Below are 26543 nucleotides of genomic sequence, written 5' to 3' on the forward strand. Positions count from 1 at the left end.
ACTGCACCTCTGGCAGTTTTATTTTCTCTGCGTGAATTCCTAAATTAAGTTTCTCATAGAATGCATGCTGTGGTTTTATATTTTTACGGTAATATCTCTTAAGACAGAAGACTACCTCAGTTCCACAGTAAAAGCAAAAAAACCTTTACAAAAATAGGTAAAATCTCCCCAGAGCCACTAATTCTGAAGTTAACCACTGAGAAATATATGTATGAAGGCTGCACAAATATGCTATATATAATAGATATATAGCACTATACATAGCATGCAGTAATATTATAAGTAGGACACTAATTTGATATGCACTAGGAAATGTAAAATTAAATTAGCAATATGTCATCAAATAGATTTGAAGAGATTTGACTTATGAATTAAATTTTAGTCTAGCCTTTTTGTTAGACTTCAGTTATCTTTTTTTTTTTTTCTTTAAGCAAAATGTACATGAGAGGTGGGCCTGTGCGAACATTATGAAGTTCAACAAGGCCAGGTGCGAGGTCCTGCACATGGGTTGAGGCAATCCCAAGCACAAGTACAAGCTGGGCAGAGAACGGATTGAGAGCAGCCCTGAGGAGAAGGACTTGGGGGTGTTGGTGGATGAGAAGCTCAACATGACCCAGCAATGTGCACTTGCAGCCCAGGCAGCCAACTAGACCCTGGGCTGCATCAACAGAAGCGTGGCCAGCAGGTTGAGGCAGGTGATTCTCCCCCTCTGCTCCACACTCGTAAGACCCCACCTGCAGTACTGCCTTCAGCTCTGGCGACTCCAACATAAGAATAGCATAGGCCTGCTGGAGCGAGCCCAGAGTGGGGCCAAAAAGATGATCAGAGGGCTGGAGCATGTCTGCTGTGAAGACAGGCTGAGAGAGTTGGGGTTGTTGAGCCTGGAGAAAAAAAGGCTCTGGGGACACCTTATAGCAGCCTGCCAGTGCCTGAAGGGGGCCTACAGGAAAGCTGGGGAGGGGCTTTTTGCAACGGCATGTAGTGATAGGGCAAGGGGGAATGGCTTTGAACTGAAAGAGGGTGGATTGAGATTAGGCATTAGGAAGAAATCCTTTCCTGTGAGGGTGGTGAGGCACTGGCACAGGTTGCCCAGAGAAGCTGTGGATGCCCCATCCCTGGCAGCGTTCTAGGCCAGGCTGGACGGGGCTTTGAGCAACCTGGTGTGGTGGAAGGTGTCCCTGCCCGTGGCCAGGTGTTGGAACTGGATGATATTTAAGGTCCCTTCCAACCCAAACCACTCTATGGTTCTATAATACATAGTAATTAGATAAGGAAGCATTTCTTTTGTTGTCACTGCAATTTCCCAGCTTTACCAAAACTTTCTGCTCTCAGGTACTATTGTCAGTCATATTCTATATACCTACATAGGTTATTTTGTAAAACTTATTTGACAAGGAGGGTTTCTTGGGGGGAAAAAAGGAAAAGCTAATAAAAAATCCAAAGCTAATTCAACCCACCCATTCCTCGTATTTGATTTCTGTAATAAAACATCAGTACCTCAGTTATGACCTTTGCTCTGACTCTATGTATGATTCAGAGACTACCCGTAACAGCCCAGTTCATGTGTAAACAACTGTTAAAAGTTAATGTTGCAAAAAGTATGGAAGGATTAGATGCACAGTAAGTATGCTCTTAACTTTAAGCAGCAGTGCAATTGCCCAGCATTATGCAAAGTGTGAATCAGCATAGAGCAGGTAAGAATTATTTTTGTTTTCACCAACACTTGAAGCTCTAAATTGTGTTGAGTGCAGCTAATTATAGTATAGTTCTTTCAACAGGGAACAACATATCGGTGCACAGGAGTGTCTCTATTAATTATCAACTCTTGACAGAGGTTTCAAAATTTTGCTTGTAAAACGTTCACTAATTTCTAGTAGAAGCATATTAAAACTGTAAGAAGGTACCTCTTTTATCTCAGTGTGGAATTCTTATAGCACCTTGCTGTTGGTAGCCTTCACAGGACATCTTATGCCTGGGAGGAGAGACTGCCATCAGCAGACCAGGAATTCTTCACCATCGCTGAAGAGAAACAGTATGCCTTAGTGAAAAGAGATCCAAAACTAGGGTTTCCCCAAGTTTCATGGGACTGTGCAGGGGGAAGGAGATACATTTTGTGAGTGAGGAAAATGTAATACCAAGCTAACTTTGGCTTTGTCCATCAAGCTGGGAAGGTGCATAAAGAATTTGCCCAGTGTGAAGTCAGGAATATTGCTAGAATAACTGCTGGAATTGAAGGTTTTCACTGAGCATTTGTACAGTGTCAGTGCCTGGGTGTTGGTGGAGGGGCTGCAGGGCAGCCTCTGTGAGCTGCAGGTAACCACACCGGAGCAGATAACCACCCTGCAGCCCATGGAGGACCTCAGGCCAGAGTAGATATTCATGCTGCAGCTCGTGGAAGACTCTGTGCTGGAGCAGGTTCACCCTGAAGGACTGCAGCCCCTGGGAAGGACCCATGCTGTAGAAGGAGGAAAGTGTGAGGAGGAAGGCGCAGCAGAAACGAGCTGCTACGGGCTGAGTGTAACCCCCATTCCCCGCTTCCCCTGCACCACTTCGGGAAGCAGGTGGTAGAGGAGTTGGGAATGAAGCAGTGGAGTTGAGCCTGGGAAGGAGAGAGGGCAGGGAAGGTGGTTTAGTTTTTTGTTTTGTTTCTTACCGTCTTATTCCATTTTTAATTGACAATAAATTAAATTTAAATTCCCCAAGTTGTGTCTGTTTTGCCCATAATGGTAATTGGCAAGCAATTTCCCTGTCTTTATCCTGACCCATGAGATTTTTCACACAATTTTCTCTCCTTGTCCCGTTCAGGAGAGGGAATGAATGAGCGACTGGGTGAGTGTTTGGTCCTTAACCAAGGTCAAACCACCACAGTGTTGCAGAGCTGGACTTGGGGAACTTGACATGTGGCCAACAGAAAGTCTGCTGGAGACAGTGTCTCCTCTCGAAAGCATGCAAGCTGATTATCAATTTACATCTGCTCAGAAGCAATTCATCCCTGTAGGTGATGACTAAGGTAATCATGCAAATACTTGCAAGTACAGATGAACCCATCAAGGAACTACATGGAAATAGTCAACTTTACCATTCAATCCAAGTTGAGCACTCAATTCCCAGCTTACCTCAAAGGCAGAAATTCTTGTTCAGTTCACCCTTTATTCAATACAATTATTTTGCTTTTCTGTCAAATGCAGCGTACTACTTAAGCCTCCACTTCAGTGGAAGGGCAATTTAATTAATTCACAGAGTTATTATTTTAATTGGGTTTGAGTGAATCAACTTTTGAGTGAAAGGCAAGTGACGGGGGTTATTGGCTTGGCTTCATAGATGTTATTCTTGCTTGCATTTCAGCTAGCCCCAGAAACAAGGTTACTTCTCTCTGAGGATCTCAGTCTGAGACAGTGGCATCCACTGCAGTTTTATTATTTTAGTAACATAAAAATGCAAGAAAATTTAATGTTAAAATCAAACTTTCCCCTTCTTACCACATTTTAACATGATGGAAATGCTAATTAAGCTGACACCAACTTGGTCATCAGGCCATATCTTCAATTGCCAAGAAAAAAAAAGAACAATGAAAGGGGAAAAAATTCACATTTTGGTGAGGAAATATTCTTGTCAGCTTCATCATGCAGCTGTGGTACTTGACCCACCTGAGCACAGGCTGGTACATGAGACAGAAGTGATGTCCACAGAAGTGACGTCTGTCTCCTTTGCTGTGCTAGGTAAAGCAAATTCAGTAAAACAGTGAAGAACAACCAGACCAGTATACACTAAATTAGCAGGAAGCTCTGTATTCTGACAGGACTAGCTAGCTGAAGTAACGCTATAAATGCAGGACTGAAACAAATAAAGAACTCTCAATAACAACCTTTAACATAAAACCACTGTATCTTCAGGTGGAATCAGTTCTCTATCAGCAAGATATGCCAAAGGAAGGATTTTTTCTTTATCTTTTGTAGTTGCAGTGAATTCCTGAGTCATTAGGAAGTGCATAGCTATCACGATCCGAGTTCCAGCCAGTAGGAGCTCCTAGATGGTTCCCTAATGCAAAAATTGCTTCCATTTCCTCTCCCCTTTCCTTCCTGATGCACGGGCAGATGGGAGTGGGCAGTGTGTGTTATTAGTGTTTGTGTTGATGTACCACGTATAAGCCTCAGCTGAGTCTGGCACTGAGTGTGGAGTCCCCTGATGGCACCAAGGATGGTATAAAAGTAGAACAGGACAAAGTTCTTGCCTCCAGAAATTTCTAATTCCAATGAGACAGGAAATACTGTTAACAGGAAAAAGAACACAAGGAGGTGAAATGATGTGGCCCAGGCTACCCACTGCGAGAGCTGGGAGCTGCCATCAGCTCTCACATGCCTGAGACCCTGCCTTTGACACTATGCTTCTCTTAAAACCATGCAAGTTGGTTTTGCACCTGATTCTACATGATCAGCGGTAAACAGCATCAGAGAAAGTTCCTCAGAAGTGGGACATTCAGCATTACCAAAGAGATTATGTATCTGAAGTCATCCAAAAAAAAAAAAAAAAACCCAACCAAAAAACCCACGTCCCTCTAACAGGAATATATACAAAATTGGAATTCAAGTAAGGCAATGAATTCACATTCCATGGCTGCACTTGTAAACACCAAGGTAAGATGTTGACATTTAATTTTCTCACATTTATATTCCTAAGAGGAATTATACATTCAGTTTACACAGATTTATTGCCTTAATTGCTTAGCAGCATTAGGTGTAACATTAAGAAGGTCAAAAAAAATGTTTTTAATACCTATTGTGAGGTCCTGAGCCCCTGTGAATTACAATTCTAAAGCCTTCCGTCTAAAACAACAAGCAGTCTAGATGTGAATGTGCACAAATTAAATGCCTTCAGAGGTGGGAGAAAAAAAGGAAAAATAAGTAAATACTGTTTTAAGCCACATACACAAAAGTGCATTTATGGAGGCAAATACTGTCTTCTCTGGTGAGTGGAAATATGTGTCTGCTGTTGCATCTAAGTCCTCAGCTCTGATTTTCTCATTGCCAGTTCCTGAGCAAAGACCCTGGAGGGAAGGGAGCAGCTCGTGGTCCTGTTTGTACAGTAGTCTGATGAGATCATCCACTCCCAAGCACTGGGACTCAAATGGTGTTTTCCATCCACACTTTGCAGTAATGGGAAAATCAGGGTGTTTATTAAACAAAACCTTTCTGCGTAAAGCTTTGCTGTCTTTCAAAGACTTTCAGATTCTGAGGAAAAACCTTTCCTTTTCTTAATCAAATATATATTTCTTTTTTTCCACCAAAATGTCAACATTTTTCTAACAAATTTTTTCTTTTCCAAACAGCTCTAGAAGATACCTTGTGTCAATTACTGATTATGTAACTGATTACCTTTTGAGGTGATATGATCTTGTGTAATTCAGGTTAGTTCTGTTGAAGTCTGGAGTTACGGCCAGGCAGCGAATTTTCCAAGATGCTGTTAAGTCTGCACCACTGCACCACACCGTCCTCTCTGTCCCTGCCAGCCAGTGAACCTGCAATGATTGATGCATCGAGACCTATACATCTCCTTTCCCATTCAGATCAGGGCTGCATGCTCTGCTGGCAATGCCATTATATGCTGGATGAGGGTATGGCCAGCAGTGTATTCCTTTTTCAGTCCTAAATTCCTTTCTGTGTTTCGTACATGCAAAGCTCTAAACAGCTTATGAGCTGCGCGCTGTGGCTACATAGGAAATTGTTTCAAACAATTTCCCACTCTGTGATGATGATACATACTGTAACTTCAGTGAATGACTCCTACTGCTAATTTAGCTTAATATGAACGTGCAACATCACAAAATCATTTGGCAACAGCAGTGGTAAATGCCAACCAGAGCTGTTGCCATGAGATGAATATTAGTTTAATCTTCTAAACCAGGGGGTGATATTTTAGTTGGAAATGCTACAAACTGTGAAGAGCTTAATCTGAAAATAAGGATAAGGAGTTGTATACAATACAGCTGATTTAGGCATGTACTTTACCAAACCAGTACAACATTACACTGACCGTACTGTAGTTCTTATATATCATATCTTAATACTGATTGGTACATTTATTTTTAATTCAGCATTTCATCTGATTTTGATGGAAGAAGAAATGTCAGAAATCGGTATTCTTTGTGCTTCCTCAGACCAATATTGTTCTGAACAAGTTTCACTGTGGCAGTACAAGTAAAAAATACAGCAGGATTTAGGGTTTTGTTGCTATCTTCTAGACTGTCACAGTCAGAGTTGGATGCTAGAAATGCGAAAAAACCTCTCCAGACATTGAGTCTATTTCAATGCAAAACATTTCCTGTCATCTGTGTATTTTCTAAGATCCTCATTCACAAAATTCCCTGTGGTGGATTTCTCCAGAAAAGGAAGGAGCTAAGACGGTGAAAGAAAAATTATCTCTTGGCTTCAACCTGTTTCTGTTCACCTTTTCCTTCCTTAGACTTTGCTGTTCTCATTTCTTCTGTGTAGAATTCCCCAAATACTTGCTGTCTATCATCCTTCTTGTATACCTCCCCTAATAACCAACTAAATTGAGTCTTCCCTGTAGAGTTAAGCCCCTACACTTACTTGTTGCTTTTCTGGAGCCCTGATATGTTTTCATTGTACAGTAACAACAAAGTAGTACATGTTTGCACAAGGACAACCCATCTTCACTCTACACTGCTTCACCAGGTAGGAATGGAAACTAATCACAGAATTCCCAACTATTTCAACCAAACCAGGGTGAAAAAACACTATCAACCCTCAAACCTATATATGATTCCTACCCTGCTGTCACTATCAGTAAGAAGAGGCTTAGGAAGACCAGCCTGCACACAGATGAAAATTGAAAAAAATTTTTCCTAGGCCCTTCATTCCCAATCGCTCTATGCTGGATTTTCTTAGTCAAAAATGCCTCACTGCACTTTTGCATCAAATACCCAGCAAGGATAAGCTAGTCAGCACCTCTCCTCTCCCAGTAAGTCCTCAGTCAAGCTGTCTTCTCTCAGGGCATGTTCGGTGCTTTATCACTGCTGGCTCACAGTGTCTCATGTCCTCCTCAATGCTTCTTCAACAGCAGCAACTGCCATCGCTACATGGCTTGCAGGGTGGGCCACTGCTTGGTTAGTATCACTACAGGGAGAGGATGGAGTGGTACTTCTCTTTCCAACAATACTGCAGCCAAAACAGGTCACAGATGAAGGTCTTGCCTCTGCCTAGCCTGACTTCTGTCTGCTGATCTGCTGTTCTTCAGATCAGGCTATGCTAGAATGAAGGGACTAGGGATTTTAAATCCTTAACCAGACTTTAACTAAAGTTAAAGTGATTACCTCCCAAATACAACTTTAGGAAGTAAAATGTTCTCTGTTACTACCAGAGCCCTGTAGCTTGACCAGCTGCTGCAGACATAAGATGTGCTCCTCCTCTTAAGTGAGAAAAAGAGATTTTTTTTCATACCAAAAGAGGCTTTTTAAAATTTTATTTAAGACAAAGCCTAAATGATTAAGCTGTTCCAGTGTGGCTTGTAAAATACAGTACCAGATCCAACATAATATTTTTTAAAGAAATCTAGGAAGCAGAGATGTAGGACTCCTCACAATTTCAGGCCAGTTTTCAGAAGCAATTTCTTAAGACCCTTCTGTGGCAGGGAGTACCTGCAGGTAGAAGAACAGAGAATGGTGAGTGAATAAATGAAGGAGTCAAAAGTTAGGGTGGCCAAATGCACAGAATTCTGCAAGAAAAACATCTTGAGTAACATAAAACATACTGATAGGACTGCGATCAGCAGGTGCATCAAATGCAGATAAGAACATGTCACTGACCAGATGCTACTTGGGCAAAATCTGCCCTGTAAGTCTGCCTAAGTACAGGTTCATTTTTCTTCCCATAAGGCAAGAACAATTCAACATTTCTTGAGGTGCTGGGGTTTAAACAAGCTGTCAGAATTACATTCAGGAGCAGTCCTGCTTTGTTTTGCTCATTTATTTGTATGCAAGGATAGGATAAGCACCTACAAATATTTCCCTGCCCAGAACAGGAATGAGGATGTTTTCTGGTTCACAGCAATCGCTCACAGATCCTCAGCTTTGCTGAATTGCTTCACATGAAAGCTCCTGTGCTTAAGCAGGTATGCAGTTAACCCATATGAAAATGCCCATCCATATAGCATGGAACCTCCAGATGGACTGTGGACACAAAGCATCTTGAAAAATGAGGTTGCTTGCACCATATGAGACCCTGTCCAAGCACACGCAGCTGGAACAAGGGATGGTGACACCACTACAACTAATGAATGCAGGCCAGGAAGTAAACCTACCTCAAACTTGCTTAGTGTTTGGAAAATTCTATCATTATGCTTTGGTAAATTATATTCACTTTTTGTCCTGGATGCTTATGGGTGTGGCAGTGCCAAAGACCTAAAAGGAAGTATCAGGCTTGCTTAACACTTAAAATACTTGTTTGCTGGAGACTATTTCCAGCATGACAATCTGGATGGAACATTTAAAGAAATAAGCAGATATGTGGCTAAAATTCTGTGAATAAGAGGGAAGCTGAAGAAATGTGTAAAAAAAATGCTCAGAAACAAAGCAAAACAATCATTATTTTTACATGCTAATCTGTTCCTGTGGGTTGATGATTCTCTGGCTGTCATCCCCTGGCAAATTACTGTGACCATTAAACATCATGTAGCAAAATCCAAACCCAACTGATGTACAAGGCTTCCTTATGCTAATTGCAACAGTGAATATTTCTCAGAATACCTGTCATTCTGGAGGAACAGGCAGAATCCATGAAGATGAGGTTGTTTTCACAACTTTACCCAAATATTGTAGCTCCAGCCACATTAGATGCACACCACTAGGCATCTCCTCTGGAGGGATGTTTCTCTAATAGCAGAATATTCCCCTTCTAGTGTTATAAACTAAAAGAGGACCCTTGACTAGAGGTTCCCCTTAGAGTTTGGGGTCCTCTTGCTCCCCTGAGGGGAGTATTATCATTGCAGCTCTTACCTCTGCCAATCTTCTTTGTTACAGTGCCCTGCTATGTCAAGCATATGGTGGTGGAAGACTTTTCCATCTTAATACCTATTCATTCTGCTTCATCTTACCATGCTACAACATCCTATATCAAGATGTACTCTCAGTACAGAAGGTTTTCCCAGAGTAATAGCTCTTTTTGGAGGTTACAAATCCAACTTCCCCATGTTCTCTGCTGCACCATGAAGTCTGTTTTTCTCACCCTACACATCCAAGCAGGCGATAAATTTAGTCGACAGCGGTACTGCATCACTTCCCGCTCCCCCACTATCCCTCTGTCCCATGAGTTGCCACTGCCATATCTCTTCCTCCTGTCACCTCCTGCCTGCTTGGTTTCCCCAGTTCAACCTCCCAATGTGGTCCTTGCTATACACTGCAGCTACCCTGCTCAAAAGTGTCTTTTTTCCTAGTGGTGCTCACCAGTCCTCCAAAGCATTTGCCTTGCTTTATCCCCTTTGCCTGTCACCAACCTCCTCCTATGCCTGAGTTTTCCCAAACTTTTCAGCACTGACAGGGTTAATGATGGAATGAAACAGCTGTGAAATGGGAAGCCCAAAAGCTCCTAATTCACTTCCTCTTTTTTACCTTTCCCCCACCCCTCCTGTTTTTAAGGGAAAAAGCTGCAAACACAATTTCAAGGACTGAATGTGGCTGAAATTGCACTGGAGGGGACAATCTGTTCCAGCCCAGAAGATGGTGGGAAGAGAATCCAAGGAAAAGCAATTGTCTGTCTTCAGTTGTAAAATCGATGAACAATAGGATTAATTATCTTCCACTTTGGATGCAAGGATTTGCCAAACTTTTCCTTACTGCTGTATTACCATCAAAGCTGAAATGTTAAGACATACGCACAGTGAGAAATCGTAAAAGCAGAGCAGCAAAAAGGATGCGGGGGCTGCAGAAAGAAAGATTTAAAAGACTAAATATGCAAAGAACTGGGCTTAAACACATCTGCAAAAGAAAAGGGACACAGTGATTTTCTTATCAATATTTGAAGGGTCTGAACACCAAGGGGAGTTACGTCCTTCAGCAGAAAGGATGCAATTAGGAACGGTGGATGAAATCACAAGGTGAATTTAAACTGCCCATTGTGGAGAGGTAAAAACAAAAAGTCTTTACATAGGAAGATATTCTAGGAAGTGGGTGTCCCACTGCCTGTGGAGAACTAGGCTGGCTCAACAGAAGCACGCTGTTTGCAGCAGTCCTCCACTGCCAGGGACATGTAATAGATGACCTAAGGGGCTTTCTCATCTGTTGACTCCATGTTCTGGATTAAATGACCACAAACTCCAGATTTGTATGTGTTTATTAGCACAGTTTAAGACCGCTTCTTTGCGCTCTGTCCCACAGGCTGGCATCGCTTTGCTTTCCTCTGTTGCCAGCACAACCATCTCTTCAATTATTAATGAAGGAGTGGTTTTTTTGAAGCTTTTCTTATCCCAATATGTTAAATCTGTCTTGGAGTTGTACTACTGTGTAATTAGTTTAATGCATTTGAGTTGGAGGCACAAATAAGGTGGATGCTGTAGTAGCAGTGTAATGATGGGATTTCTCTCCAGCTGATGATACACCCAGTAGCGTTTCCAGTTTTCAAATTTTGAATCTAATGGCTCATTCCTGTTCTTTGCCAGGGAGCATGTGTGAGAGAGAAACACAGGGTGCAGCCACTGAGCTGCTTATCTTGTAGAAGTCAGTTGCTCGCAGTATATGTGAAATCAGACCAGGAGCTCATCCCAGAAGCTTGAGGGGGGAGCACAGAAAGCAGGCTTCAGGTGGCAATTTGTTAGTTGGTTTGGATGTTGCACAACTAACTGCTGTCATTTGCCAGCACACATGGATGACAGGGACATTAAGGGAACTTGGAACAACATATTTAAACATCCAAAGAGCAGCAGCAGCAGGATGGGGAAATGGGGAGCCCCATCCCTGACAGCTGCAGGCAGGAGGGAGGCACCATTCTCCAGCTTCATTTGCAATTCTCTGGAGCTCAGGGCCTTCTGGGATGGCCTTCCTGAAGCACCAGGCTGATTCCTAGTTTTTATGGCTCTCTGTGATAATTAATTTTCCATAGTCTGGACAATGATGTGGGTGGCACTGATTTGTTTGTTGGGGAACCACCTACTAGTCTCAGTAAGTATTGTGTCCCCGTGCCAGAAAACACGTTGCAGTGTAGCCCATAACATAGGCCTGGATCACTTCCTTTTAGTACTTAGAGTCACTGAGATAGTTCATGCATTTTGATGCAGGAACTCCTGCCCCATATTCTCCAGCTTACTTTTTGTGGAAGCTTGACTCTCCATTAACTTCATGTTAGTGGGAACATTATTGATTTCAGAGAATTCACTGTTAGGAAAAATAACTTGCTTTTACAATGGCTTCCTTTATTTGTCTTGGATGATGCTATTTTCTTTGTTCACCTACCATCAGCGCAGAATAATTCAAGCTGGATGCACTAGTTCAGCGGCCTGATATTTAAGCACATATTTACAGGAAAAAGGCATTAACTGAGCAGCCCTTGACTCAGGGCTCAGATTCTGCCAGGCTGGCAGGACCCAGGAGTTTCAGCCATTAGAAAAAAATACAAGCAAAACTCATCTGTTAGGCATTTGGGTGGGTGCCCAATTTACTTTCAGAGGCAAATTTCTGGCTTGAATCTTGCATTTTAATGCCACACGTTACATTAAACACTACACACAGAGCATCAAAGAAGCAATTCAGTGCAATGCTTGAAGCTCTCTTGTGTAATGTATTGATTCCATCTAGCATGTGCCAGGTATGTCTTGTAGCCTTGACATTTTCCAGCACCACAGAACATTTTGATTTCTGTTCCCATCCTGATGTGTTTCTTGGGGATGAGGTATAAGGCACAAATGGCAGAAGTTACCTCTTTATAGCAGAAGTGTCTTTCCAAAGTCAACATGCTATAGGTATTTCTGTCCTTTTCGCTTCCAAACCGCCCTACACACAACTCTGGACTTCAATAAACAATAAGATGCTGATAAATGAGTTGTGTTCATAATAACTCTTCCTACAAAGCAACCAGGAAAGATGATGCATTTTTTCTCCCGCCTTTTCTCCTGTGGATTGTACAGTCCAAAAGCTCCCTATAAATAAAACCAGACACATATAAACATGCAGCCTCTAACCTCTGCCAAGCAGTCCATGGTGGGACTCCCATTAGCACCAGGAGTGTACCTCTGCGAACAAAGATCATGAACCTCTGTTCTGAATTTGCTCCCCATTATAACCTGTGCAATTCATTACAACTTCTTGCCTACACATAATTCTGCTGAAAGTTCACCTGCCCATTCCAAGCCTTCCTTTACAAAGGCAGGCTTTCCATTGTTTTCTCTCAGACCATCACTGGATTTCCAGTGTTCAGGTATTAAAGGTCATTCTCAGACAGGAAAGCATACTGGCACAGCACCTTGGGAAACAAGAGTAACGAGATCCCTATGGACCAGATTCTGGCTCACTGCAGAACCTGGCACAGATAAGCTGTTTTCTCTCACATGTAGAAACACACTGGAGTGAAAACAGGAGATTTTCCATTTATATTGATTTACCAGTGGTTTGAAAGATACTGTACTCCACTGCCAAGCTCTCCTTTTCTTAGTCCGAACAGGGACAGGGGTCTAAGTTACTTGGAGAAGTTCTTCTTTCTACGGCATGCCTGACAAACACATGGATAAAGTAGTCGAAGAAGTACTGAAGAATAAAAAGGACATTAAAATAAGGACTTGACAGTTAGCCAAGAAAGGATTAAAAGTTTAAAGAGAGCCCTCCAGGACCCCAAAGACTTTTTTTGGAAAGAGATATCATGTTAGGGTTTTCTACTTTTTGAGGTTTTGCATTTGAAGTAACAAATTTGAAACCATGGATGTGGAAAAGGTTTATTCCTGGGCTTACAAAGGAATCTAGCTGGCCACAGGATATGGAAGGGAGTTTTTGACAAAGATTCACCTGAGTCCGCATACCTGATACCTGACTCTTATGAATCTGCATACCATAACTGACAGGTAGATCTTCCTTTCCTCCCCTTTCTGCCCTTCACCTGTCACACATCAAATCCTTCTCAGTCCTCACTTTCTATTCTTCAGGTCCTGTTACTTTGCAGCAGCATCTGTTCCTGGTATTTCTCCTTATCACCCTGATCTACTTTCACACCTGCATTAAAAGTGCCTTCCTTTTTGCCTGCCTCTGCTTACCATGTAAGAACTGTGCTACAGGTCCCAATTAATCACTGGAGCACTGGGGTTATTGCCGCCCTGTATCTGCCAGGACATCCCAGGAAACGCTGTCAGCCTAAAGGGCTCTCTTGGGTGCCTTCCATCCACCCCAAGGATGCTCATGCATCCTCTCTGCCCTTGCTGCAGTAGCACCAGCAATCTTCATGAAGTCTTTCCTTGACGGTATCTCACAAAGACACACACGGGATATCTGCCAAGGCTACAGCCATGTTCATGAAAGATACGAATGCTGTGGGAAATACTCTGTCTGCCCTAGTCCTAGACCTATGCCTAGACACATACATCTTCTCTGCAGTGGATCATGCCAGCATGTCTCTCAGGACTTTTGCACAGATGACCAGAGCAGACCAGCAGCTAACTGGGATTTATTGGTGCGCAAGAAGGTGATCTATACATGAGTTCAGTGACTCTGCACATACCACAGAAAGCTACAGTGCCCTATATTGTATTAATAAACATGATAAAAACTTATGGTTGGAAGAAAGGCAATCACTTTTACCATTTAACACTTCAATACTTTTAATGGTAATGACTGCTCCCTCATTCCTGCCTCTCATCAACAGCTTTCAAGGAAGCATCATTAAGAAGGCATATTCCAGTACAAGAGAGGCATCAGGTTCCATTCATTTAAAAGAGATATTTCAATAAAGCTAATTTAACATTCAGATCAGAGGTGCCCTCAGGGATTCCTGTGTCTACCCTACACAGCTCTGATGCTCAGCTGTAGCCCATGTTTGTATGATACCAGTGTGTAAGATAGGGAGATGCCCAGTGAGTGTGGATTTTCCTAAAAAAGACTGTAAGTCAGTCTTTTATTGGACTCCACAATACAGTGGTGTTCAGCCATATGTTAGAGTGTGGGAGGGTATAAACTGCACTACATAAAGCCAGCAGGTTCTCCACTTGTATTTCAACTTATAGTACTTGCACCCCTAGTAGAAACTGATAGAAAATTTAATATTAGATCCTCGACAGACTCAAAAATGAGTAGGAAGAAAATGGAAGTCAAAATGTTTACAGAGATATCAAACCCCACTGGAAAAATATTTTAGCTTTTGGTTGTATTCCATTTGTTTCCTTAAGTGATTCAGTGCTTTAAATAAATAGTTTTGATTGCCTTAAGTGTTCTAAAGAAAAACATTCAGATTCCAGTGGTATTCAGGAAAAAGAGCACAGATAAATCAGTCTATTAAACTAGGTAAATAATAACAGCTTCTTTTACAAATCAAGTTGTAAGTTTTTGTGATCTCCCCAAGGTCTTCAGAGCAGAATTTTACAGGCTCTGTAGAGAGTACCTGTTCACAAACTGCATCTAAAAAAGAAGGTGGGAATTAGTTGTACCACTAAGCCAAAAAGATGCTGCATTTCCTCTGGAACACTTAAAATTATAGTAAAATTATTCTGCAGAAAATACAGCATTGCAAACTTTGGAAGTAACAGCAAAGTCTTGGCACAGTCAGTTGAGCTGAGTCAACTAGTTCAGCCAGTGCTGCATCTAGATGTAAAGAAATATTTACATACCTGGAGGTAACATGATTCTTTTATTGTATTTTGCAGATCTGACTCAGCTCTCACTGTTTCAAGAATCAGATGCTATGAAGATACAATTTGTAGCCTGATCTGTGAATCACCACCTTACATGAAATGATTAAAAAGTGGGATCCAGCACAGCAGTCCAATGAATGAGTGCCCCTAAATTCACTGCCATGGAATCAATGGAAGCTTTTCCATTGACTCTCAATGGAGACACTCAATTACCTTTCCATTAAGGCATTTTTTTTCTGTGCACCTACAGTTAAGATCTATCTTAAACAAGCAGACTGGATCCCAGCCTACGATGCTAGCATTGTTGACATGCCACAGTTACAATACTTAAGGATTCAATCAGCCAGCCTGTCTGTTGCAAGTTTGCACCTTCTTGCAAGTTCACATTGCTGAACCAACCTTGATTTAATGCTGGACTATATTTTCATAGACAATAGCTTTGCCTGATTTCACAGAAAAGTAGACCTACTGGGGACTGCCCCTTACAGAACTCTTGCATGTATCCATTAAAGCTGTTCTAATCAGTTAAATACAACTAAACAAAACCTGATAACAAAAATATTAGTTTTGCCAAGGAGGAATAACTGCATGTTTCTAGAACTACAGCACACATTCGATAACAGACATTCATGCTGATGCAAATTCATGCACTGTGTAATGTTTTCCACTTTGATGGTCATAAATTACATACTGTAACTTAACAAGTTGGAAAATGTGCTATCCCAGGAATAAGAGAGGGAAAACATAACAGCAATCATCTGCCAGTTTAATAGAGAGCTGTAACAAATAGCAGCTATATTTATTTTTTTAAGATCATCATTTCAGGGCTGCAGCTGTTTTGTTCTGCCATCTTTAAAGAGCAATAAAGGTATGCATAGAAAATACATTTGTAATGTTAACTCCTGCTGGTCTGGCAGGTCCCCACCTATTTCACAGGTCTCTGGTAGTGTCTTCCATATGCTGTTGAACCCATGAGCTTCTGGGGAGATGGGAAATACAAACATATTTGGGCAACTCCCTGCCACCCCATAATGCTGCTAAACCAGCAGAGGTGACTCCACCTTTTTGGATTCAATATTGATATTTTTTTTCTTTTAAATGCTTCTCCATCCATCAATGTCCAAGTAGAAATGTAGCAAGTTCCTCATGGATTCAGCTTACTCTTGCTTTTCTGCTTATGTGCTGCTAGAGAAACAAGAAAGAAAAGAAAAGGAAAAAAAAAATAAAAGCCCAGAGAAATACAGACAAACCTGTGTATGGAGCACAATAAATTGAAACAGCTTTTGTTTTCTTTTTGTAGTACTGTACTGACCTTGAGAGGGAAAAAAAGTCTAATTTAAATATTGTAGGATCTAAAATTATGAGTAGACATCAGCAGTGAATACAGGGAAAAAAAACAACTTTATCACCTTTTACAAAGCGATGGAATTTATTGGAAGAAGGGAAAGGAATGAAGGATGAAGTACACCCACCTTCTATAGTGTGTATTGCCTGACTAAAAGGCTAAAACAGCTCTTAACAGACATGTAAGACTCCCCATAGACGATGATGGCTTGGCAGAAAGTTCCCACAATGCCACCTTTGCAATATGGTGTGTGGTTTTGATCACCCCATTAAAAAGATGTTGTAAGATGGGTAAGAGCTGAGGTGATACAGGCTTTGGACGATGACCAGTGTTAATTGTGGGCAGCAAGTGCATCTTCAAGCCGCAAACTGAAGTAAATCAAGTGGAAAATGCTCACTGCTGCTTGCAAGCTTTAAATTGAGGAAAAAATTAGTGGAAGAGATTCTGGTACTAATACTGGAATATAGAGCTTTATGCTATGGGATTCGCACTGATATGTGTCTGGATGAAATAAAGTTTTACCTACAGTGGAACTGGCTCATTTGTAATTCAGAGGATCAGAACACAGCATAATATTGTCTCAGCACAAACCAACCTGCCAGCTTCTTCCTAGTGCAGCTGAAATGGAAATATCTAAAGCAAAATGTGTTTTAGTAAATCAAATGTCTGCAGAGGCCTCTGGTGATATAAAAGCTATTGTCAGGTATATAAATAGTTAATATTTACATCTGAGAGAAAGATGTAAAGAAGAACTTGTCCCTTCAGGTATCACTAAAATAAAGCATGGAATTTTAGAGATGTTTCTTTAAATAAGGCTGTAGCATTCCTCCTTAAAGCATCAAAGGCCATTCATCCATTCAGCACAAAAGGTTAATGGACACTCCCCAGCAGTTTTGACTCCTGTGGGAAATTAAGTTTCCGCGGGATCAACATTTATGCAAGAAAAAAATAATTTTGCCCAAAGCATTCAGGTTTCCTTTGGGAAGAATCAAAACAAAACATTTCCTTCACTACATGGGTTTGACCCAAATCAAACGTTTCAGTTTATTTTTTAACTGAACAAGAATGTTTTATTTCAGCTCAGTTCAACTTGAAACTGCCTCTAGGCTTGCTGTTACAGTGGATATAAAACGTCCAGGAGAATAAGGCAATTTGCATATCAGCCAGTTAGCTGTCTCATAAGAAAACATTTTTAATTCAAAAATATTAAAATGTTACCTTTAGATCAACAAGACTGAAGCAAAATGTTTGGGTACTTCCAAACTGAGGTTCTTCAGAACTTTTCCTCCCATGAAAAAATTTTGATGTGGTAAAAGAAATGTTTAAATAGCAAAATTGCACATGAGAAAAAAAATATCTGACTGATTTCCAGCCAACTAATCGTTCCATCAGTTTTATGCCACAGCAATTCAATTGAGCTGCACTGGAATCACACTGGAATCATACCAGCCTAAAAGAGGTCACCAGTGCAATGTTACTGATCTTGGTGCACAGGCTTAGGAAGATAAACAATGTACCTTAAGCTGTTCCAGGTTGTCTTTCACATTTACCTCCTTCTTTGGGCTGTAACTGGCAGATCCTGAAAGAATAACATGTGGTTAGAAAGGAGGACACCCTACAAATCACCAGGAATACTGCACATCTTTCCAAAACTCAGGGATGAATGAGGCAATCAGGCTTTTAAAATCACCTGGGATTGAACAGACTGTAACGAGCATTTGCATGTGGGATAGACATGAAAGTTTACAGTTTCTGTTATTTTTATATATATATATATGATACATATTTGCTTATTACAGATTTCTTAGTATATATTACACTTAGAAATTATAGTCAAACTGAGTTATTACAGCTTTGCTTTTAGCCTCAACTTCTAATATTCAGTTCTCATTCAAAAGCAGTCCAGACCAAATCAATACAGACAGCCAGTTTCACAGCAGAGACCCCCACAACAACACACCAGTTACTCACCACAGGTTTTCAGTCATCACGACCCGTGGCCCACAGGAGGACACAGGGTGCTGGTGCTACAACACCCAGCTTGCTCAGGATCATCACCTGTGGACGCAAGGTTGAAGGACGCTGCTCCCGCGTGGATTTCAGAAAGATCATGCAACCTGTTCTCATGTTACTGCAATGGCATGGGTCAAGAAGGCTGAGAGATCCAGAATGAGCTTGACTGCGGAGTGTGTGCCAAAAAAAGAACAGCACTGTTTAGTTATTTGTTCTGGTTTGCAATAACTAGCTTTTGATTCACATCCTGAGGCACCACAGTATTAACTGTTCCAACAATCCCTGATAAATGTACACAGAGATACAAAATGGTAGCTGTCTTGACCGCAACACAAATTATTCACATTCTACTTGCCTCACTTTTAGATGTCAGAGTGAGTGATTAACCTCTGCAGTTTACACATTTACTGATCACACAAGCCACTCAATACATAGGGCAGGGCAATGGCAAACTCAGAAACTGGGGATTTTTATACCTGAAATAATCCTGAGAACACCAAATCTGTGTTATGCAAACTAGTTTTTGTATTTCTCCTCTTTCAGATGAAATTGTTGAAAAGCAGCATTTCTAGGAAGCAGTTATGTGCACCACGCCAAGCATAAAAACCCTGCCCAAGAGGACAGATTAATGTTCTACATTTCCAAGCAGAGCTAGGAAACAGAGGAGGGGCTCTCATGAATCTGATATGTTGGTGCCTTCCAGAAATTAAAAAGCAGTATGTAGACGGTTCCCATGCCAGCTGTGTTTCTGAAGAATGCTCTATGTCTAATGCAGACTACATTATCACCGTTTTAAGCTAAGATTTCACTTAATTTACATAGACTGGGACAGACTGCAGCTGTCTGTTTTTAGTGCAGACATGCTGCCTGGGATTTCAGGTCACAGCATGTGAGGCTCTGCTGCTGTCAGAGTGCAAGCTTCTTTGTTTAAAAACGGAAGATCATGGGACCTACAGTTTTCCAGAACTACTCACCATTAGGAGAAGCAATAGTCAAGGCTGCCTTTAGACGTGACTAACCACCTAGGGGTTGTACCTCCCTGCTCTCTCAAGGCAAAGTACATGCTTAGTTCTGCGTAGAGGCGAAAGCACCCGTGGAAGCCCTGATACCTGCCTTTCACTGGGTTCAGCACAGAGAGGTTGGATATTTTTGCATTGCTTGACCCCTGTAACGATACCATATGGAAGGGAAGCCATTTTCAGGTTCTTGTGGGGGAGATGGGATGGTTGGGTTTTGCAGTCAAAGAAATCCTGAGACAAATAATACAACGTACTTGTGCTCCGTAGCACATCCAACATACTTTGCTAGAAGATATTGTAAGATCACAAATTTGTTTCTGACATACTGGGCTATACAAAAGTGGTTTGTGACTCATCCATGTTTCACGTGCAAACCTTAAAAAAGACATTTCATCTACCTGTGCCTCAGTTTCACATATGTCAAACAGTTTTATGGGGAGACAGAGTAGTGTTCAGAAGGCACTCAGACGTTGTGGTGGTGGTGGTGGTGGTCCACAGCTAGACCAAAGGAAATAAACGGTGCAGTGCTTAGCTGAAGAGCTTATGGCCATACCTGCAAAGGTCTTAGATGAGGCAACGTTCAGCCTGTTTGCACTTACCTTCTGCGTTTCTGATGTCCAGAGCAGAGCTGCAGTCTTAAATGAGTCATTGAAGCAGAGGAAGGATGAAGTATCTGTGAAAGTCATGCCATTCTAGCAAAAGGGAGATGAAGCTACTCTGTAAGAACGAGGAAGCTCCTTTAGGCATCTGCTTCAGGTCTACAGGGAGCTGGAGATGTGAAATCAGGATTCACAAACCTTTTACACACAGCCTATTTCTTAACTCAGGAAATTAGAAGACCAGGTCCTAAGCCTCTGTCCTTGGAGTGGGAAAAAAGACGCACAGCTCTGCTTGGTGAAACTGGGCTTTGCTGGCAGACCCACAGTTTGGGTACTCACCTGCAAAATAGTACCCCCCCACCTATGACTGTTACTTTAGAAATGTTAGAGCCCCAAGGGAACCAACTAAGAAAATAACAGGACACCTGCGTTCTTCAGAAAGGATTATATGTAGCCCTAGCCAAGGGGTCTTGTGCCCTGTTTTGCACAGTAGCCACGTTCAACAGAAGTGCAGCCAAACATCTGCAGCGGATCTGCACTTTCACGTCAAGAGCATCTTCGCAGGATGGCTGCTGAACCCTCTGGAACATGGATGCCAAATTCACTTGGTGAACACAGTAACCCATTTGGTTGTTGTATTAAAGGCAAGAGGGAAAGAGCCCCTTCTGGCTCCTGGACAAGACTGCCAGGGTTGAAACATTTCTTGCTAAATTCAGCATTATTAACCTTCTTTACCATCTTGTGTTGCCCGATAGTCTTCTGGCCTCACCTACAGGACTGGGAAATTTAAGCACTGGGATGACTCATCTCCAGCTCCCATGTGGGCATCGGTAGGAGCTACTGCCTGACTGCTCCGTCCTGCTGTGATGGCTGTTGGTCTGGGCTCAGCTGGGAGCAAAACTGGTTCCACAGGAACTTTACTGTGAAAGGGGTCCTGTAACAGTGCCTCAGTGACCTGAATGGGCTTTGGTGGGTGCTCTGAGACTTTGATCAGGTTTTTGACCCCTGAAGTGATTGGCACATCAGCTGAGCTGTTGTAACTCTCCCTGTGTTTGCAGCCCCCGGGAAGTGCAGCAGAGTTAGTGGTGCTGCACATAGAGCTGCGCTATAGGAGCACACGGCAGTTGCTGTGGGTCTGCCAGGACCCACCAGTGCCCAGTGACACTAGCATGTCTCTGAGCTCTCACTGCAAACTGCCTGAGCCTGCCTGTATATGCCCTCTACATGAGGGAAGTCTGCAGTGTATTTCAGGATGGGCAGGGGAGCGGTGAATCCACTCAGCTGAAATTTTGACAACTGTGTTTCAGAAAATCTGGGAGTAGGTTTTATGTTAGGTGGCAAATTAAAGAGCTGGCTACTTCCTCATCCACGTCCTGGCAGCAGACGTAGAAAGCAGAAATGGTGGAAGGCTGTTTTGGTTCCCCCTCTGCTGTATACTCTTTTGCTTTACTGAACTGCTCCATTTGGGACACTTACTTGGGACAGGCTGCTGGGGTTAATTGTTACATCCACCTCCTGACAAATGAGCATGATATCAGAGTGACTTCAATTTTTTATAAATATCTATTGCCAATTTGATTATCGTGTCAGCACAGACCAGGAGTTAAAACTGAAGGGGACTGGATGTTACTCCTTCATCTTAAGGCTGGCATAATTTTCCGTCCACATGGGAAAAGCTTCACACTTACATTTTTCACTAGTATCTACCATCGGGAGCCTTAGATTTTGTCTCTGTTAAGCCTGCATCCTGTAAAACACTGTAATTGCATGCAGCTGTGTTTGCAAGCCATCCTCTGCAAGTGGAAAGCGTGCATTGAAAAAGCACCCAAGCGGAGGACCTCTGAAATATAAGCTGCACAAGCTGCTAGTTTACCAAAAAGACCCCCTCTGGTCTGCCCTCCCCTGCCCTCCTCTGCTGTTGCTACCTTGCAGTTTATGACATCCAGACAGTGGGAGGTCTGACGAACCGAACAAGGCAGTGAGCGAGAAATTCCATTCCTGTCGAAATCAGTAATTCCTCCGTGCAGGCTGCTTTTTCGTGTGCATGTGTGTGCTTTCTTTTGTGTCACTTCGAGAAGGGCTCTGATATTATTATTACTTTAAATACAGCTTGCCCTGGGGCGGGGAAACGCACAAGGAAAGAGTCGGCAAGCAGCCTATCTCTCAGAAGAAAAGAGCAAGCCTTGCAGCACAGGAACCGGCTTCACTCAAGTGTGCAGTTTAGAAGTCAAAAAACTATTCCAAATACCACCATTTTGGAGGAGGCTGAAGAAAAAGGACACAAAACTGGCTAAACACAGTGAAGAATATAGTAAATCAGGGTATAAAGTGCACCTAATTGCAGTTTGAGAGTGGGCTCTGAAGTACAATGTAAGTCTTCCTTAAATTGTATTTTTTTTATGATAGTATCTTGTTGTTTAATTTCCATTCTGAAGCCAGGCTGGGCCAAAAGGTACAATTAGCTATAAAAGTCAGCATGGAGCAGAATGTGTAATCTCTGATATGAGGCTGAAGATGATGCTGGAATAAACAGGAGTCAGACACTATCAGCCATATCATGGAAGACAAACTATAAATAAGAGCATGTCTAATTATTTCAAGAGAAAGATGCTGGATGGAATCTTTAATCAACTTTCTTAATAGGGAAGCGAGAGCTCTGATGTTTTCTATGGCAAGCTATTTTAATACTGTTGTGTTTAAAATTGTGTGATTATGGTTACCAATAGCAATAAGATATGTAGTTCCAGAGGGGAGTCCTAGTGGCTGCAAAAGTTTTTTCTCTTTTTCTCCAACATTTTTGCTCCTGAAGCCTCAAGTTCACATTGTCTATCCTACAGCTTGGTTTTGCTTTTCAGCTGGATTTTCAATGTATGCCAACGCTGGACTTCCGATGGAACTGAAAACAAAACATTTCAGCTTTTGGAGTAATTCTGGTATGTTTTTCTACATCACACTAGTGGCAAAGATACAGTCGACAAAAGATTGTGCTCCCTCAACTTCTGGCATGGACAGCTGAGGAATATAAACCCTGATGGTGACAAAGGGTGATCATTTCTTATTTTTCACTACTTATCTCACCGGTTTTGGACTTAGCAATGGATATTCTTTGTGATGAGAAGAGCTCTGTGAACCCCACTGTAAACTCCTTAATACAAATAAATCATGAGAGAAGACTTTACAGAAATGTTTATGGAGCTGGAGAGATTAATATATCACATCTTTTTAACCTGACTGTCGACTCTGAAAACCTTACCAATCTTTCGTGTGAAAGTAACATGAGTCCACCGTGCTACTCTTCCCTGTTTCAGCTTTCACAGAAAAACTGGCCAGCTTTGCTGACAGTGATAGTGATTGTTTTAACCATTGCTGGAAATATTCTTGTCATCATGGCTGTGTCACTGGAGAAAAAACTACAGAATGCCACTAACTATTTTCTAATGTCACTTGCAATAGCTGATATGCTGCTGGGTTTCCTTGTCATGCCTGTGTCAATGTTAACCATACTGTACGGTGAGTATTAGCTGTGTAACCTACTGCATGTATTAAGAAGCTTTAAACATTGCATGCACATGTTGTTGTTGCTATTATTTCATTTAGTTACCACAAAAAAAATTAATCACTCTATACAAGTTGAAATATATGTAATTGGTTAATGGATGTAAAAATAGGTGAAGTATTTGAATCTTTTCCTACTTTCCATTTCTAGTTACAAGCATTTTAAACACAGTCCAGATCATCAGTTTATTACTTAGTTGCTGGATGAATTGTCTCAAAGTGTATACGAAGATGCTTTGTTCTTGCTATTCTTTCAGTTTTTTCCCTGGCTCATAATTTTCAATATTCCTAATGAGAACGTAGGGTCCTGTCAGTTACTTTGCTCTGCAAATATGCACAGAAGCACTAATGACTACCTTTAGATTCAAAGTAGGCAACCTCTTCAATTTTCTTGTTTAAGTAATAAAAATGTAAAGAATTTTCTTAACACCAATACCCTGCTTAGACACTTACTTACCAGCAAATGCTGGAATAAATATTGTGGGAGTTAAAAAATGGATGGGAATTAATTCTACCTGATTCTAAGTAAAATTTACAAATGCAAAGCTATGATTTCTTAAGAGTAGTTATTTAAAAATTAAGTGAATAATGACTTACAGTTCATAACCTTGCAGATGTTTAACAGCAGATCTCATTTTCACCAAAATCACTTCCAGCATAGCTCACGTAGAAAAAAAGCAGCAGCCTCTGTGTTCAGTACTAATATAGTCAGGCTGTTATAATCCCTAAACTTTGAGTTTTCCAGTGCCACAACTGAATTACTACAGTTCAAGGAGAAGCCAGGCAACATCAGGAGGAAAGTGAGGTTGTTTACAAAGATTTCTATTGCTTCACTATTTTGGGAATACAGGTCCAAGCACGAGCCTGTGACTTAAGAGAGATTTCATACAGAAACCTGGAAGTTTATTTCCCAGTTTCTGTATTTCTACACAGATTGCCCTCAGTAACATTGGCAAACTGTATTTGGCATCAGTGATGGTGTAACTTTGTAATTTATTGCATCAGTGATGCAACTACCTTTGGTGGAAGAAACAGCGTAAAACAGAGCTGTGGGAGCAGCAATCGTCCGATGGGTGAGATTAGCAAAAACCTTTATAATCCTGCATGATTCTCTGAGACATGCAACAGGGACTCCTGCTGGCCAGGCTCTGCTGCCAAGCAAAGAGGTGCCAGAAATCTGAGGCTCAGAAGTGGTTTGAAGGTTGGGACGCAGGATTTCCTGCACACAGCAAAGCCGAAACCGTTGTCGCAGAGGGAAGGCTGCATCACCCTGCTTTGCAATCACCAGAGTGGAGGAGCAGCCAGGCACCTAAAGCCATGGGGAAGGGAGTGTGTTGGCTTTGCCTCCTCTCCCCCTGCTTTTTGTCTTGCAAGGTTAAGAAGAGGAGGCCTTTGCAGGGTAGCTGCGGGTGAAAAATCATCTGGTGGTGCACACAGGTACCAGAAGAGCCATCTCAGCATGGTGCACCATCATCCTCCACAATGACCAGTGATGGCACGCAGGGAAACCTCACCTTACACAGAAGCATTTGCTCAGTCTCAGCTGCCCAGCTTCAGCCACATCACCTGCGTTGTCATCCTAAGCCCAAACTGAGGGCCTTTGCACTTGATTTGCTCTGCCGGGGCACCTCAGAGGCTATGGAACAAGTGTGCCCCACCACCCGCTCCGCATCACCTTGAAGGGGAATTGTGACTGTTTTGCTCAAAAGAGAGATTATTTCCTTCTTGAGAACTTTACAGCTACTGTGGAAACTCCCATTTGGGTGCCCAGTCACACCAGTCATGCACCTGTCCCAGCCTGCATCCTTTGGCCCAGGCAGGCTTCTCCATCCACCCAGCAGCACCAGCCTCTACTGGGAAAAGACACCAAGCAAGTCCTGCCAAGGTGGACATGCCCACAGAGCAGAAAACTCACAGAGCTGAACAACAGTGCTGGTTCCCACCCAAAACAATAGGGTGCTGGATGCTTGTTGCTTCTGCCTTGGAGACTTGTCCCATGCATAGGTGACAGCAAAAGTGTGGAGCAGGGGTAGGGATTATTGGCAGATGCTACATAACTCCCTGCTGCAGTGGAAAGACCAGGCATTTCAGAGGGCTCCTGTCCAGCCCAGTGCTGACCCCAGGCGTGGTCTCGGCTGATGTGCTTCTGAGAAGGCAGGACAGTGCACAGGGCCTTGTCAGCAACTGCCTGTGCCTACAGACTCTCCTTTCTTCTTTCCTTACAGCAATTCCTTAGCCTTTCGCTCAAAACAGTTTTCCTGTACCTCCTGCCCAGTCATCCTGGCCAGCTTGGCCAGCTTGCCTCCTCACCTGAAAGGCCTTGTGAGAAAATATTTATCCTCTCCTGGATATATCAGGAAGAAAATCTTATCTCATCCTAGGGGCTACCTGCCCTCCCTCTCAGTCTCTCAACCTGAAAATGTATAGATGACAAGCCTCATTTGCCTGTCCCTTGTATGGGACTCCTTCACACGAGCTCCTGGACCTCATGAGCTCTCATGGACCACATGAAATCCTGGACCTTGTAAAACTTCTCCTGCCTACCCAGTCTTTAAATTGCAGCCGTATTTTGTTTTGTTCGGTTCGGTTTGGTTTGGTTTCCCCTTGGATATATCAATGGGTGAATTGGACAGTGGTCAGAGCACAGCACAAGACAAAGGTGCCCTGCACCATGCTCCACATAAAATGTCCCAAGGTCTTCCTGGAGGATACTGTCTACACACTTCCTAACTCTTATTTCCTCCACAATTGGCTCCTCTCATGTACTTTTCCCTATCTTGGCCCTGTAGTCTCCAGCGTAGTTTATCTGATGGATGCTGTTTTACCCCTGCCCCATCCAGGTTTAGAGCAAGGACAAGAGATCTAGAAGGATATGACAAATGCCTTCCCAAAGGCCACTGAAGCAAGAGAACAGATGCATGTCGTCAAGCGTAAAAATACTTTATCGCTTTTCCCTTTGTAAACTGTCCTGGCCTGACAGAGAGATGCTGCTGGGAAGACATGCCCCAGAAAGCCTGCCCTCACGTAGCACACCCCAGAGACCAGACTCCCCACTGGAAAACCAGAAAACAAGATAAAACATACCCATAAATGCTGTATGGCTTGTCAGGATCAGCTCATATTACAGCAGTCCAAGAGCACCATGAAATAGGTCTCCTCAGTGCCTACCAAGACTAAAAT

At 42.3% G+C, this 26543-nt stretch overlaps 1 protein-coding gene and 1 long non-coding RNA gene across 11 annotated transcripts in view; one reads left to right on the forward strand and one right to left on the reverse strand.

Annotated features, from left to right (window-relative positions):
• Window positions 1-7395: 7395 nt before the first annotated feature.
• Window positions 7396-21865, reverse strand: LOC106631621 (uncharacterized). 9 transcript variants are annotated; one of them, XR_008731020.1, is made up of 7 exons: window positions 21734-21865; window positions 19809-19977; window positions 19165-19355; window positions 18149-18356; window positions 17695-17756; window positions 15758-16810; window positions 7396-7654 (listed from the first exon to the last, which is right to left on the reverse strand). It is a non-coding gene; the product is annotated as an uncharacterized LOC106631621 (long non-coding RNA). The 9 variants fall into 9 exon arrangements; XR_008731023.1 differs by lacking the exon at window positions 7396-7654 and having other exon boundaries at window positions 12395-16014; window positions 16700-16795; XR_008731024.1 differs by lacking the exon at window positions 7396-7654 and having other exon boundaries at window positions 12395-16017; window positions 16700-16795.
• Window positions 21866-22038: 173 nt separating this feature from the next.
• HTR2A (5-hydroxytryptamine receptor 2A) overlaps window positions 22039-26543 on the forward strand; it is a 28299-nt gene continuing 23794 nt past the window's right edge. Inside the window, exons 1-2 of one of the 2 annotated variants that reach the window (XM_005433225.4) lie at window positions 22039-22178; window positions 22664-23318. In XM_005433225.4, the coding sequence (XP_005433282.1) occupies window positions 22904-23318 (415 nt within the window). In that variant the 5' untranslated portion in view covers window positions 22039-22178; window positions 22664-22903. Of the gene's footprint in view, window positions 22179-22645; window positions 23319-26543 lie in introns of both variants that reach the window. The other variant, XM_027815466.2, reaches the window with a different exon arrangement.

Source organism: Falco cherrug, chromosome 2 (genome assembly GCF_023634085.1).
Source record: "Falco cherrug isolate bFalChe1 chromosome 2, bFalChe1.pri, whole genome shotgun sequence".
NCBI classification, from domain to species: Eukaryota; Metazoa; Chordata; class Aves; order Falconiformes; family Falconidae; genus Falco; species Falco cherrug.